Genomic DNA, 17,032 nt, shown 5'->3' with positions numbered 1-17,032 from the left:
GGAAGTAGTTACCTGGGCATATAAATGTGAAATAATTCACCAAACTCTATACAACACTGTATTAACTCTTAATGAGTAATTCAAAAAAAATGACTAGGAGAAAATATAATATACGAGTATATGAGGGTTTATATCTGAAACATGAAGAACTCATATGAATTAAGAGTAGGATAGCAACCTAAAAGAAAAAATGAAAGGCAATTCACAGGACAAGATGCTCAATAAATATTTAAAAGATGCTTAGATTTATCAAAAATCAGGAAAATGAAATCTAAAACACTGATTTTTGACCATTATAGACAAAATTTTCTATGATTCATACCATCAATGATTTAAAAGTAACATCAATTATTTAAAAATTCAAAAGTAAAGTACTACAGTTGTGAAGGTCTTGTTGTCTAGCTGGTTACAAATTCCCCAAGTCTAGAATAATAGTTGACATATATTAGGTACTTGTGAAAAGAAAGTGAGGAAGGAAAATTGGAGAGAGAATTGTTATTCCCTTAACATGCAGCACAGATGGAAGTTTAAAATAGATGCAGCTTTTCTGAAAAGGGAAGTTAGTAACTCATATGCAGGTTTACCCAGCAATTCCTTTTCTCATTATCATCCTTAAAGCAGCACTCATACAGGAACATACAAGGTACAAGTAAAACTGGCATAGAACAAATACTGTGATCAAAAGGGGAATGGTTAAATGAAATACAAAACTCGTCTAAGCCATGAAATATTATACAGCAATGAAAAATTAAGGAGTCTACGATGTAGTAACATGGAAAGATCTTCATGACATATTTGTTAAACAAAATGTTACACACCAGTGCACACAATTAAAAACAAAAACAGGCTGGCATCATGGAGCAGCAGGGTTAAGACAAAGTTCATGCTTCAGTTCATGTACCAGCTACTCTGATCCAGTCCCCTGCCAATGTGCCTGGGAAGGCAACAGAGGAAGGCCACCCACATGGGAGACCCAGCTGGGGGTGTTCCAGGCTCCTGGCTTCCGCTTGGCCCAACCCTGACCATTGCATCCATTTGGGGAGTCAACCAGCAAATGAAAGATCTGTTTCTTTTTTTCCCTTCCTCTGTCATTCTGCCTTTGAATAAATCAATCTTAAACACACAAAACCAAAAACAAGTCCATAAAATATCTATCAGTATGAGGGTATTTCAAAAAGCTCATCGAAACATGGAATTAAAAAATGTTTGACACAAAAATATTTTAAAATCCATGATTTTTTCATAATATGTGTTTCTTTCTTTCTTTTTTTTTTTTTTTCATTTTAAAGATTTATTTATTTATTTGAAAGCCAGAGTTGGGACCGGCGCTGTGGTGCAGCAGGTTAAAGCCCTGGCCTGAAGCACCGGCATCCCATATGGGTGCTGGTTCTGGTCCTGGCTGTTCCTCTTCCGATCCAGCTCTCTGCTATGGCCTGAGAAAGCAGAAGATGGCCCAAGTCCTTGGGCCCCTGCACCCACATGGGAGACCCAGAAGCTCCTGGCTCCGGATCAGCACAGCTCCGGCCATTGTGGCCATCTGGGGAGTGAACCAGCGGATGGAGGACCTCTCTCTGTGTCTCTACCTCTCTAACTCTTTCAAATAAATAAAATGAATCTTTTTTTTTTTTTTAAAAAAAGCCAGAGTTACAGGAAGAGAGGCAGAGACAGAAAGGGAGGAGAGAGATCTTCCATCCACTAGCTCACTCCCCAAACAGCCACAACAACTGCGGCTGGGGCAGGCCAAAGCCAGGATTCAGGAGCTTTTTCTGGGTCTCCCATGTGGGTGCAGGAGCCCAAGGACTTGGGGCCATCCTCTGCTGCTTTCCCAGGCCATAGCAGAGAGCTAGATCGGAAGATGAGCAGCCAGAACTCAAACTGGTGTCCACATGGGATGCTGGTGCTGTAGATAATGGTTTAACCCAGGACACCACAGCACTGGCCCCATTTCTTGACCTTTGAAAGGACGCCTCATATGCATGAAATTCAAGGTTTTTTTTTGGACCAAGATGAATTTTTCATTTTTTCATGAACTTTTTGAAATGTGTACCAATGCCTAGAAATGGGTGTAAGAAATATAATCCAAACCAATAACAGAGGTTATACTTTTAGGGATTAGACATGAGTTAATGGATACTGGCTTTCATCTTTTTCTAGATTGAATTTTTCACAACATAGCTATTTATTATTTACACGAAAACAAATCAACAAAAACTCTTCTGGCTGGCGCCGTGGCTTAACAGGCTAATCCTCCACCTTGCGGCACCAGCACACCGGGTTCTAGTCCCTGTTGGGGCGCTGGATTCTATCCCGGTTGCCCCTCTTCCAGGCCAGCTCTCTGCTATAGCCCGGGAATGCAGTGGAGGATGGCCCAACTCCTTGGGCCCTGCACCTGCATGGGAGACCAGGAGAAGCACCTGGCTCCTGGCTTCGGATCAGCGAGATGCGCCGGCCGCAGCGGCCATTGGAGGGTGAACCAACGGCAAAAAGGAAGACCTTTCTCTCTGTCTCTCTCACTATCCACTCTGCCTGTCCAGAAAACAAAACAAAACAAAACAAAAAAACTCTTCTTTCTTAGGGTTGGCAATGTTGCTGTTCTATGTCCTAACAGTATAAAATTACTCCAAAGTATATTTTTGAAGAGATAAAGACTAAAATAATTGAATAATTTTTACTTTTGTTTTTTCCTTTCCATATTTTTGGATTTTGTTTTCGAACACTTGTGTATCTACCACTCAGTTTAAGAAATAGAAACCTTATACATGACGAGATACTATCTACCTATAAACTTTAAAACATTTCTCAAATTCAAACATGGCATGACCTAAAAAATAAAACCTATTAAGATTTTAAATCTTAAATCTTTAAACATCAACTTTTTATAAGGAATTTCCCTTACCCTAAGATATCAGTTCCTACCAGAATGAAATTACATACATAACAAAATAAACTGAGAAAAACAGCGCATCCTACCTGGGTTACTGGAATGTAGAGAGGTTCTCCATTATGCAGCAGTGTAAGTTTCCCATGCTGATGGAGACGTCCTTCTGGCTTTAAATTTGCCATCTCCTTAGGGCCTCCTTTCTTGCCACTGTCTTGTCCATTTCCCTTAAGTTCTTCAGTATCACTTAGGCACTCAAAAAATTCTTCTTCACTGTCACTCCAGGAATCCCAAGACTTTCCCATCTCTCCCTTCTCCTTATCTGTATCATTGAGATTATCTGGCCCCAGCTGGTCTCCAGTTTTTCTAGCATCCACTGACCATGTATTAGTGATGTTATCTGGAGTGCTTGTCTTCTTCCCCTCATCACGGGCCTTCTTTCTTTCAATACAACAATTTAACATCTTAAGAAAACAAAAATAACATTTATAGTTGAATTAGTTACACAAAAATAAAAATCTATTCACCACTTGAATAATTCATTTTCATTCTCTAACCCTCACCCTTGATGTGAATCATCAGTGATAAGCAACAGACAACAGCACAATGAGAATAGCCTATAATGCATTATTCTATTAAGTATTTGAATAAGCTCTGATGAAGTCAAGACCACATTTATATAGTCTGTGGGACATCTTTACCTGTAGTTTCTGATGTAGTAAACAACATCTTAGATCTGGGGGTCCACTTGCTAATCTATCAAATAAAATAATGAGAAAAGAAAGTTAAGTTTTAGTAAAAATGCTTCAGATATACTTATTTTTTATAGTACTGAAATTTTTAGCTCTATTGATAAGCAATCAAAATCAGATTTCTATAGGCAGGGTAACTAAGACCCAGATGGGGAGCACATTTTAATGAAAAGACCAACATTCATTTTATCCTCCTAGTCTACAAATCATCAACAGCAAATTTAACATATTTCAAAACATAGTGACAAACTAGTGATAGTTTTCAGGTTAATACAAATTTAAAATGAGAAAAAAATCTCCAAATTTATCCCTGGAAATAGCCAGCATACAATATTTCATATCATACAAAGTCAATCAGTCTATATATTCAGTTGTCAATTATCATAGTGGATTCTTACTATAAAAACCAAGAATTCTACCTCTGTTTTGCCAAACAGACCCCATACTGTCTCTAGTCTTTAACTACTAGGTTCCCAGCAAGCTAGGCGATTCTCCTTCACATTGTATAACACTTCTGGGTTAGTAATACATTCCAGAGCAAACTGGTTAGAGCTAGGAGAGAATCCAGCTACACAGACTGGCAAATGAAAGACCATAAACGTTTCTGGATCAATCACCATTTTGTATTTTCATATCATGATTCTCCACAGCAATACAGACATGCTAACTAAAATCTTTCATTTGATTAAGCGAAAACCAAAATATAACTGTACCAAAATTATGGGTAATGTTTAATATCTGAAATTATAGTGAAGTCTAAAGATGTTTTCCCTCAAAACAAAATACATGTTATGGCTTAGAAAATACATAATACATACTGCTTAGAAAACTACAAAGACTAAAATAAAAATACATATAATTGGGAAATATAATGTTATCATTTGACTGTATTTTCTCCAAACATTTTTCTATACATATGTGTGTGTGTGTATATATGTATGTATGTATATATATATATATGTATATATATATGGGCATGATTGAAAGCCCATGTAGAAGGGGTTGGCACTGTGGTGTAGCAGGTAAAACCGCTGCCTGGGGTGCTAGCATCCCATATGGGTGCCAGTTCGAATCCTGGCTGCTCCATTTCTGATCCAGCTCTCTGCTATGGCAGAGGTCCCTGGGCCCCTGCACCGGCATGGGATACCCAGAAGAAGCTCCTGGCTCCTAGCTTTGGATCGGCTCAGTTTCGGCCAGTTGGGAGTGAATCAGTGGACAGAAGACTTCTCTCTCTCTTTCTGCCTCTCTATAACTCTGCCTTTCAAATAAATAAATAAATATTTTAAAAAATTAAAAAAAAAAAAAAAAAAGCAGGTGTAGTGGTTGTGTTGTGGCACAACAGGTTAAGTCACTGTCTGTATCTGCAGCACTGGCATCCCATATGAGTGTTGGTTCGATCCGGGCTGCTCACTTCTGATCCAGCTCCCTGCTAACATGCCTGGGAAAGAAGCAGAAGATAGCCCAAGTGCTTGGGCCCCTACACCCATGTGGGAGATCAAGATGAAGCTCTTGGCTCCAGCCTGGAGCAGCCTTGGCTGTTGTAGCCATTTGGGGTGTGAACTAGTGGATGGCAGATTTCTGTCTCTTTCTCTCCGTAACTCCAACTTTCAAAGAAATAAATATTTGAAAGAGTAACACACAGAGAGAAGGAGAGGCAGAGGCAGAGACAGAGACAAAGACAGAGAGAGAGAGAGAGAGAGAGAGAGGTGTCTTCCATCCGCTGGTTCATTCCCTAACTGGCCCCAATGGCCAGAGGTGCGCTGATCTGAAGCCAGGAGCTTCCTCTAAGTCTTCCCATGTGGGTGCAGGGGCCCAATGACTCGGGCCATCTTCTACTGCTTCCTCAGGCAATAGCAGAGAGCTGAATTGGAAGTGGAGCAGCCAGGACTCAAAGCAATGCTCATATGGGATGCTGGCACTGCAGGCAGCAGCACCTAAAATAAATCTTAAAAAAAAAAAAAAAAAAAAAAAAAAGGTACATGTAGAGACAATTCCACATTTTACTTTATATCCAAACATCAGAAACTTTTTATGTTATTTAAAGATTCTTAGAAAAAATTTATAATGGATTCTAAATGTTCCATTGTGCAAGTACAACATAATTTATTTAAATATCCTTTTATGTTTGATATTTAGGTTGTTTTGTTCTCTTTTTCCTATTATATGTTTGCTGCAGTGAACACCTCTGAACATAAATCATGTTCATGCTTCTCACCACTTTCTGGAGACAGATTTCTTAGAAGGGAATGGGTCAAAGTTAAATGTCTGCTAAAAACAAAAAATCCTATCTAAATAACTTGAAATGGAAAATATTACCCTGGAATCAGAAAATTGTTTTCCCATCTGAAGCGCATTTCAAGAACAAATTCCTGCCAGAGATGTGCCACTCCTTTCAACCCTCCATGGTAGAAATTGATCATACAAAGGCACAAAGCCAATTTGTATGTTAAACTATCAGATGGTGCAGATTTGAATTGATTGTAGAGATTCTAAATTTAATAAAACAGAAACAAATCAAAACTTGTTAACATACTTACAAGTATAATCAAAAAGTAAGTAGAGCAAATTTTAATGCTAAAATAAACCTATCTTTCCAAAACCAGCTTTTACCAAATGCCTAACACACTACTGCTGAGATTGTTATTAGGCAGTTTCATGTTTTCCATCGTTCTATTACACTCGAAGAAGTGAAGCTATAATTTGATGATACTAAAACCACAGCTTTCATTTTCTTATGAACTTTTAAAAAAAGTATTCTAAATTTCATGTTGTTTAAAAATCTTTAAAATACAAAAAGTACACCCTTGTGGTAAAAATAAAAAGCAAAACAAAATCAGAACTGTATACAATGAAAAGTATAAAAGCCTTTGCCAATCCCCCTTACCTCATGAAACCTACTTTTCAATAATAACTACTGTAAATAGTTTGATAAACAAGGAACTTCAAAAGTTGTGGGAAAATGGAATGAAAAACTGAGTTTACTTTGGTACAAAATTTTGAAATCCATAAAGCTTTTTCATAATACACATTCTCCATTAACTTTTTGAAGATCCCTTAAAACTGTCATTTTTATTTCTCAGGCTTAGAAACATGAAAATCTTACTGCATTTTACACATTTTACTCCATTAAGAAGTTTCCTACTCACTGTCTCATTTGAAATATACAGAAGAATCTGCTACAAAACATAAATTTAATGATTTCACAAGAATTCTAAAATGAGAATTCTACAGCTACTATACACAGTACATTTATGCTATTTTCTCATTATTTTCAGAAAAATTCTCGATACATCAGTGTTTTATAATAGGTAATTATTAGTGGAGGACATGATTTCCAACTCAATTTTCCAAAGATGACTTTTAAAATAAAAAGATATTTAGACTACTAACCTAGACACACAGCAACACCCAGAAACTTAATACATTTAAAATACTGTAATAGTAAAATCTGAATCGGCTTACATAGTCTTCACTCTCTGATGGAGGGTTACTATTGTCTGTTGAAGAAGTTCCATCTGCTGGTTTCTCAGAAGCAGCATCAGGGAATAAGAACTTAGGGGAGGAAAGAAAACAATTGCATTTTAGATCACACATCCCATTTTTGTTGATTTTATAACCCTATTTGACTTTTCAATGATTTCTGCTACTGAAATTGTGGGAATGTTCTTACTATTCCACTCAGTTGGTTCTACATTCTCAAATTTCTTTTATTTTTCTGTGAAAGCACACAAAACTTCAGTGACTTGTCAGTTCCAGAAATAAGACATTTTTTCTTAAAAATACCCATGTGGTCTTAACTGTATAAAAGTAAAATATCTTCAACATTGATTTCATGCCCCTGCAAAGCTAGTAAGTTTTACTGAAATTGTTAATATTATTAAAAACCTAAAACTATAAAAAAATCCCTATATGTCCATGATAATCTGTGAAGTCCTACCATCCACAGGTTTTCATATATGAAGCACTAAGTTATGATAAAGAGATACTTAAACATGAGATACCCTTGGAAAGTGAGAAGCAGTCTAACTCTGTAATGACCACTGTATCTTTTCTACATGGTAGGTGTGTTATGTGTCTGTGTATGGGCAGGTAAGGGTGGTAGAAAAATTTCATGGCATACAACAATAAGCTGTACAGCTCAATTCACAATAGCTAAGATATGGAATCAACCCAGATGTCTGTGAACTGACGACTGGATAAAGAAATTATGGGATATGTGCACCACGGATTACTATACAGCATTAAAAATAAATGAAAACCTGTCATTTGCAACAAAATGGATGCAACTAGGAAACAGACTTAGTGAAATAAGCCAGTCCCAAAAAGATAAGTAGCCACATGTTCTCCCTGATCTGTGGTAATAACAGAGTACCTAAAAGGTAATCTATAGAAGTGAAATTGATACTTTGAGATGCAATGACTTTGAACAGCCCTTGTCTCGATTGTTGAGGAACAGTTTTTTTTGTTTTTTTTTTTTTAATATTACTTGTTGAACTCTATACTTAGTGTAGGGTTAATCTCATGTGTATAAAGTTAATTGAAAACAGATCTTAGTGAATGGGAATACGAGAGGGAGAAGGAGGAAGGTGGGAGTATAGGTGGAAGGGAGTAGGGTGAAAAAAATCACTATGTTCCTAAATTTGTATTTATGAAATGCATGAAGTTTGTATACCTTAAATAAAAGGTTTCTAGGTAATAAACCTAGATAAATAAAAAATAAAAATATATAGGAAGTGTTTTGAATGACATAAGCAATGTTTATAGTATAGCATTTTGTGAAAACCAAGAAGCAAAATGAATATATGTTATAATTTTTAATAGATAATAAGAAAATACACAGGAAAAAGGATATACACCAAAATGATAATTATGGGTTTGTTTTTCTATACTTTTTGATTTTTCAAACATAATACATTATTTATAACCAGAAATAAATGTTACAAAAACTCCATAAGGTATACAGTTTGAATAAAATCCAAAGGATATGTAAATAAGAAGGAAACTGCTCTACAGAAATTTCAGTCCTTGGCCAGCACCATGGCTCACTAGGCTAATCCTCCCCCTGCGGCGCTGGCACCCCGGGTTCTAATCCCGGTTGGGGCACCGGATTCTGTCCCAGTTGCTCCTCTTCCAGTCCAGCTCTCTGCTGTGGCCCGGGAAGGCAGTGGAAGATGGCCCAGGTGCTTGGGCCCTGCACGCACAGGGGAGACCAGGAGGGAGCACCTGGCTCCTGGCTTCAGATCGGCGCAGCGCACTGGCCATAGTGGCCATCTGGGGGGTGAACCAACGGAAAAGGAAGACCTTTCTGTCTGTCTCTCTCTCTCACTATCTAACTCTGCCTGTCAAAAAAAAGAAATTTCAGTCTTTTTACTATGTGCCTTCCAACTGTTTTGTGGTACTACTAAGTATTCCTCTTACTACATATACTTTAGCACATACTACAGAACATGCACAACAGATTTTTAAAAATGAGAACTACTGTATGCTAAAAGACAGTACGAGGCCTATTTACAAACAAGATCCTATTCTCATACCATGATGTGAGCTAAATATCACCACCAACATCTCATGATGTACAAACTGAAAATCTAGCTAAGAGTCTTGCTCAAGGACAAGTTTAACACGTTTCTAAGCCCTGTATCCCTTTTTTTTTCTTTTTAAAACTTATTTATTTTAAAGCCAGAGTTACAGAGATAAAGGGGTGGGGGGAGAAAGAGAAATCTTTCATACATTGGTTCACTCCTCATATGGTTGCCAACAGCCAGAGCTGGGCCAGTCTAAAGCTGGCAGCCAGGAGCTGCTTCTAGATCTCCCCTACACGGGTGCACAAGCTGAAGTATTTGAGCCATTCTCTGCTGCTTTCCCAGGCATTAGCAGGAAGCTGTATGAGAAGTGGAGCAGCAGGGACTTAAACCAGTGCCCATATGGGATGCCAGCATCACAGGCAGCAAATTTACCTACTGTGTCACAACACAGCCCCATGGTCTGGTTTTCTTTTCATTACACTACTAATGAAGATTTTTCCAAGACGGTCTTAATGCACAAATTGTGAAACGTATGATTTTAACTATAATCACAATAATAATAGCTAGCATTTATCCAATGTCTATTATAATATCACCGAACTTTAATCCTCACAAGATTACCAAGTTTCATTAGTCTCATTTCACTGATGAGACACTGAAGTGACTTGTTCAAAGTCAGATAGTGAGACAACATTAAGCCCCGGTGTGGGTCAGATTGGCATTCCATCATGACTTACTTAGAAGCCATCCTAACCCTCTACTCAATGCTCATCACTGTAAAACCTTCTCTAGACTGCTGTCAAGGGAACATTTTAAAAATACAACTCTGATTATATTGCTCTTCTGTTTAAAATATATTAAACTCCAAGATAAAGTCTGGTGCTTCAGGAGGCAGGCATCTGGCCTAAAAGTTAAGACGCTGCTTGGGACGCATGCATCACGTAAGGGAGCCTGGTTTGAGTCCCAGCTCTACCTCTAATTACAGTTTCCTGCTAATGCACACCTTGGGAGGCAGGAGATGACAGCTCAAGCACTGAGTCTATGCCACTCATGGAGGAGGCCCAGATGGAGCTCCAGGGGACTAGCTTTGCCTGGCTAAGTCCTGGCTATTTGAGGAGTGAACCAAATGGAACAGAAGAGAATAGAAGATCTCTCTGTGTCTCTTTCTCCATCCCCCCATTTCCCTCTCAAATATAATAAAACAAAATAAAACAAAAACTGGGGGCTGACACTGTGGTGTAGCCAGTTAAATCACTTTCTACAGTGCTTGCATCCCATCTGGGTGCTTGTTCAAGTCCGAGATGCTCTACTTCTGATCCAGCTCCCTGCTAATGCACCTGGGAAAGCAATGGAAGATGGCCCAAGTGATTGGGCCCCTGCACCCATGTGGGAGACCCAGATGAAGCTCCTGGCTCCTGGCTTCGGCCTGGCCCAACCCTGGCCGATAAAGCCATTTGGGGACTAAACCAGTAGATGGAAGATCTCTCTCCTTTCTCTCTTTCTGTAATTCTTTCAAATAAAAATAAATAAATCTTCAAAATAAGTAAAAACAAAAAAAGATACACTGTTTCAGATGGCAGGTTACCTGCTAGCTCTTCAGTTTCATCTCTGAACATTCCCAGGGACTCTGCTCTTCCTCTACTCTAAAGCTTTTACTTCAAGATAAAGCTCAAAGGTCCCTCCTTACAAAGCTTTAGCTGATTCCCATGGCCCAGAGATAGACATATTCTCTGCTGTGTTCTTACAGCTCCTTTGTTAGACTTCTCACTGGCCACATTAAGTTTTAGCTACTGTCTACTTCCCTGCTTTCCACTAAATTTGTGGGAATTCTCTAACTGTGGACACTTTGTTTCATTCATCTTACCAGTACATTCTCAATTCACTGCTTGCCATAAAGAAGGGACTAAATACATAATGAATAAATGCTCATATACATAGACATAGAAAGAAAGGACACTTAGTTACCAAGAGAATGGTATTAAGGACATCATTATTCAGTGGTGATTCTTCTACACCTCTGTGTTTTCGTATTTTCTTCTTTGCAGTGTGTACCATATTTGAAACTGATAATTTATGAATTGGAACAGGTGCTGGCTCTGTCAACTTTGACAAAGCATGAGTTATATCAGCAATTTCTATAAAAATAAGACATAAGTACAAATGATACCAACAACCATAGCAACCTTTATAAAATATCTTAAAATGCTGAGTAAATTGATGATTGTATACAATATTTTAGACATTCTTTTTATTAGTTTTAGATGGATTCAGAATTATAAAATTTTAATAACTACATTAAGCTTTATATAGAAGCATGAATGTTACAAAGGTGTCACAAAAGGTATTTTTTCCACAGGACATCAAAAATAAACCATCAAGACTCTGCTTTTCAAAATATCCTACATTTTTGATGCAAAAAAAAAAAAAAACTTCATAAATGCACTTAATGTCTTAACAAGCTCTGGATATAAACCTGGAAAGAAATAGTACCTGTCTAGTCCATCAAAACTTAGAAAACAGATGAAAATCTGCTGGAAAAATGTGCTAAAGAAAGAGGGTAACATATTTGAAAATAACATTTAAAAAAAAAGTACGTCACCTCTTCCTTCTTCCTCAAATGTGGATCGTCCAAGGATCTCATCAGTTGACTCCTTTCGACGGCAAATTTTAAAAAACTCAGTAACAAAATCACCTACATAGAAAAGCCATTATTCATTTATGACACTAAACTGAAAGAAATCAGTCCTATAAATTAAAGCATATGTCTTTCCACAAAAGCTATTAACTAACATATGGTAGAAAAATAAGCCATTTAGTTTTTCCAAAGGTAGCTTTGTTCCTTCCTTTTTTATTAAAAATAATTCCTTAGATTTCCTTCCATAATAAAAGGAAAAATAACTATATCTAATGATATCAAACATTTACACAAACTGTAAAGAGACAAATACTGTCTATTAAGTTGCATATGTTAACAGAATATTACTGCATGAAGAGAAGTCATGTCTCCATCTGTCCCTCTAAGACTAGCATTCTGAATCGATTAAAAAAATTAAAAATCGGCCAGCGCTGCGGCCCACTAGGCTAATCCTCCACCTGCGGTGCCGGCACCCCAGGTTCTTGTCCTGGTTGGGGCGCTGGATTCTGTCCCAGTTGCTCTTCTTCCAGTCCAGCTTTCTGCTGTGGCCCGGGAAATCAGTGTAGGATGGCCCAAGTGCTTGGGCCCTGCGCTGGCATGGGAGACCAGGAGGAAGCACCTGGCTCCTGGCTTCAGATCAACGTGGCGCGCCAGCCGCAAAGCGCTGGCCATAGCGGCCACTTGGGGGTGAACCAACGAAAAAGGAAAACCTTTCTCTCTGTCTATCTCTCTCTCACTGTCTAACTCTGCCTGTTAAAAAAAAAAAAAAAAATCCATTAAAACATTAAAAATAAATCTCTAAAGACATTTCAGATGATTAAATGAGATAAGATGAAGATATTTCAGTTTCTGTTGCATATTAATGGTATGTTTTAGTTTTTATTATGAGAGGAAAGAGTGTGAAATTTACTACAGAGTTTATTGCTGAATAGCTACATTTTCTACATACTTCCATTTGTTACTTCACTTGGTCTTTATATAACATCATCTTTTATTCACACCTCTTTTCTCATATTAGAAAACAGGTTTGCAGAGGTGGTATCATCTTATAGATGGGTTCTAAGTCTGTCAAAATTAATGCTCTTCTTATCACATATGTCAAGACAGACAACAAAAGCAAATGAGGCTCCACTGACCAGAACAGAAGTAAAGGGAGTAATATAAAACCACCAGATGAATAAAAATGAAATAATGAGAGAATAATGGGAAATTCTGAGATGTAGTATAGCCTAGTTAAAACTGAAAGACAAGAAATTCTGTTAGTATCATCCAAAAAGGATTCACTACTGTTGGCAAAGTTTTTTTCTATACAGTGCTAACTGAGGAGGTCATTAAAAAAAAAAAAAAAACTGTCAGGGGGTGGGTAGGGAAAATAAAGTGTAAAAAATACAGGTAGACTGGCAACACTTCAGGAAAGGAACACAATACGTATCTTACCTAGCAAACACTGAGGATTATCAGCTTTTCGAACTCTAACAGACCAATGAGGAGCTTGAAGAGGATCCAGATCACTGAAATGCAAAACATTAAAGATCCAAATAATGAAAATCCGCAAGATCCACAAACTGATCAAATTGTTGTTTAGTAAAACATTAAATAAAAGGACAAGCAATTTATTCTGCCTCCCTCACATACAACTGTTATCAAGCTACATAGTCATTTAGATAAGGTTCTTAAAAATAAAATTTTGGTAGGGGCTGGCGCCGTGGCTCACTTGGTTAATCCTCTGCCTGCGGCGCTGGCATCCCATATGGGTGCCGGGTTCTAGTCCCGGTTGCTCCTCTTCCAGTACAGCTCTCTGCTGTGGCCCAGGAGGGCAGTGGAGAATGGCCCAAGTCCTTGGGCCCCTGCACCCACATGGGAGACCAGGAAGAAGCACCTGGCTCCTGGCTTTGGATCAGCGCAGCGCCAGCCATAGCAGCCATTTGGGGAGTGAACCAATGGAAGGAAGACCTTTCTCTCAGTCTCTTTCACTGTCTATAACTCTACCTGTCAAATAACAAAAAATAAATTAATAAAATAAAATCTTGGGATTGGTGTTGTGGTATAGTGGGTAAAGACACAGCCTCTAATGCAAACATCCCGTAAAGGTGTCAGTTCGAGTCCCAGATACTCCACTTCTCATCCAGTTCCCTGCTCTTGTGCCTGGGAAAGCAGAGGAAGATGGTCCAATTGCTTGGGCCCTTGCGCCCACTTGAGAGACCCAGATGAAGCTCCTAGTTCCCGGCTTTGATCTGGTCCAGCCCTGACCATTGTGGCCATTTGGGGAGTGAACCAGAGGATGGAACAGCTTGCTCTCTCTGTCTCTTCCTCTCTCTTTTTAACTCTGCCTTTCAAATAAATAGAGTAAGTCCTTAAAAATAAATAAATAAAATCTTAAGAAATCAAAGTTCTTAGACAAACACATAAAAAGAAACATCAAATAATAAAACACAAATAAAATCATTCAGAAAAGGTAACACGTACTAATATAACCTAATAAGAGGATTACATTTTAGGATTAATGCAAAAAAACAATGAAAAACAAGCAAATGTACAAAATCACCTTAGACAACTTTTTTCTTTGTTTCACTATTACCAGAAAGAAGAGACTATAAAACTTAGACAAGATCAAATGTGCCCTATTTTCTCAAACAGATTATACTATAGTGTGGTATATTATATTAATGGAATACTATGGCAGCAATTCAAGAATAACAACAAAGATTTATACTGATTGGCATAAAAGATATAAAATTATATATTAAAATGAATAAAGGAAATTAATATACAAACTTTAAAAAGTACACCAAAATAATAAGTGATTATTGAGTAAGGATATTATAAATAGTCTTAACTTTCTTATTTACATCTAAATTATTTGAAAAAGAGAACTTGTGTTACTTTCACAGTCAGCAAATACAACAAATTTACTTTAATAACTAAAGAAAAATGTCCTATTTCTCATTGTTCTGCATCAAGCATGTCCTGTTTATCTTCTTTCTAAATAATGCTTGCTGTAACTTTTAAGTTGCTTCCAGTGCACAGGAGTAGAGAGCATGGATATTTTCTTATTTACAATGTTTAATGATCAATATTATTCCCCCACATTCTGATGATTATCATCTCTTCAAAGCACTTCATGAAATCTTCATTATTAGCAAAGAAAAGTTCAAAAGAATTATGCATCCAATCTCAAACTTCTATGCTAAAACACAAATTCAACTGTTCATTATTCCTGAACTAAGGATCTTATCTTCAAAAACTAAAACACATCTCTAACACATATTATTGGGTCTAAAAAGTTACTTTAAAAACAGAAAAATCAGCGGCCAGCAAGTAAAGCTGCTGCCTGCAATGCTGGCATCCCATATGGGTGCTGGTTTGTGTCCTGGCTACTCTACTTCTGGTCCAGGTCCCTGCTAATGGCCTGGGAAAAGCAGCAGAAGTGTTTGGGCGGTTGACACCCATATGGGAGATCCAGATGAAGCACCTGGCTCCTGGTGTTGGCATGGCTCAGCCTGGGCTGTTGTGGCTATCTGGGGAGTGAACCAGAGGATAGAAGTTTTCTCTCTCTTTCTTTCTCTCTGTGTAACTCTTTCAAATAAATAAATATTAAAAAAAGAAAAGAAAAATCATCTAATCTCATCAGAAACTGATGTAAACAAAAAAAGGAAAATTTTTAACCACTTTGCAATTATTCTGTTTAAGCTTTTTAATCTCAACATATTACCATTAACATACTTACGAATAAACATCATTATCTACAATGATTCCTTCAGTGAGATGAGGCCATGTAGTTGCTAAATGAAGTTCACTAAAATAAACAAAACATAAAATATATCTACAAGCTTTAACATATTATACATATAGTCCTGATACACTAATTCAACTTCTAGAAATACATTCCAAAGATATAACCAAAAATGTACATGCAAGTCCGATAAAAGTGGTGTTACTTATAAAACAAGGAACTGAAAACAACTGGTTTAGCAAATGGTACCACATTCATATGAAATTAATGTTTTCCAGACATTAAAAAGTCATGTTACACATAATAACCAAAAGTATAATGCAAACATGAATGGATCAACAAAATGTGTTATACAGTATATCCATCCAATGGCATATTTACAGTCATAAAAAGCAATGAAATACTGAGTCAGGCTACAACATGGATGAACCTCAAAAACACTACGCTTAAATAAAAAAACCAAAGTCCACATTTTGTATGGCTCCATTTACATGAAATGTCCAGAGCAAGCAAATCCACAGTGACAGAAAGATTAATGTTTGCCTAGAGTTGGAGGAGCCAGAAAGATTATGGAAATTGGGATTATGTCTAAAAGGTGAAGAGTTTCTTTTTGAGGTAATGAAAATGCTCTGGAATTGTACAGTGGTGATGATTGTACAAACTCTCTAAATACTATAAACCACTAAATTACACATTTTAAAATGATAAATTTTATGGTCAGTGAATTGTCTCTCAATTTCGAAAATTCATATTATACATCAGGAGTTGGAAAACTTTCTACAAAGAACCAGGATAAGTACTTTAGGCACTGTGAACCATGTACAGGCTCTGTTACATTGTCTTCTTCTTCTTCTTGTTTGTTTTTAAATAATCCTTAAAGTGTGAATATCATTCTGAGCTCACTAGCCATATAAAAACAGGCTACTGGCCAGGTCTGGCCCAAAGACTACAGTTGGCCAAATTCTTATGGTAAATGAATACTACATTTCCAAAAGTCTTGTAAATGCAATAAAGAAAGCAGGGGTAGTTATAAATTTCCAGCACTGTACTCATTACAATAGTTCACAGTATCATAAAGCACTATAAAATCAATATGAATTTAAAATGATCCAAAAATTTAAGATAGGCTGAAAATCTAATTACCTAATGGGATCTTACCTAATAGGATCTTCACAGGCACCAAATGGTAACTTGCCAAACTCCAAGCCTCCAACTTCTCCTCCTACCAGGGCATCTATATCTAAACAAAAGAAACATTATTCTAGTATTTGGCACAAAAAAAAAGAGGAAAAAGACAAATAATAATCTAATCTATTTAGGTTAAGCGTTATGGAAAACTATAGCTTTAGAAGCATTTAATTTAATTTATTTTTTTTTTATTAAACTTTTATTTAATGAATATAAATTTCCAAAGTATAGCTTATGGGTTACAATGGCTTCCCCCCTCCCATAGCTTCCCTCCCGCCCGCAACCCTCCCCTTTCCTGCTCCCTTTCCCCTTCCATTCATG

The 17,032-nt window shown here is 37.2% G+C and overlaps 1 protein-coding gene across 1 annotated transcript in view; it reads right to left on the bottom strand.

The window, feature by feature from the left end:
* The window catches only part of RAB3GAP1 (RAB3 GTPase activating protein catalytic subunit 1), a 115,207-nt gene that overhangs the window by 31,663 nt on the left and 66,512 nt on the right, over positions 1-17,032 (bottom strand). The window contains exons 9-17 of the mRNA XM_062185999.1: positions 16,682-16,763; positions 15,518-15,586; positions 13,228-13,301; positions 11,755-11,847; positions 11,121-11,290; positions 7,093-7,182; positions 5,947-6,119; positions 3,580-3,634; positions 2,971-3,342 (exon numbers count right to left, since the gene is read on the bottom strand). Of these exons, the coding sequence (XP_062041983.1) occupies positions 2,971-3,342; positions 3,580-3,634; positions 5,947-6,119; positions 7,093-7,182; positions 11,121-11,290; positions 11,755-11,847; positions 13,228-13,301; positions 15,518-15,586; positions 16,682-16,763 (1,178 nt within the window). The remainder of the gene's footprint in view (positions 1-2,970; positions 3,343-3,579; positions 3,635-5,946; positions 6,120-7,092; positions 7,183-11,120; positions 11,291-11,754; positions 11,848-13,227; positions 13,302-15,517; positions 15,587-16,681; positions 16,764-17,032) is intronic.

The sequence above is a fragment of the Lepus europaeus genome, chromosome 1 (assembly GCF_033115175.1).
Source record: "Lepus europaeus isolate LE1 chromosome 1, mLepTim1.pri, whole genome shotgun sequence".
NCBI lineage: Eukaryota > Metazoa > Chordata > Mammalia > Lagomorpha > Leporidae > Lepus > Lepus europaeus.
Note: the sequence above shows the minus strand (reverse complement) of the source record. Positions and strands in the feature narration are given on the sequence as shown.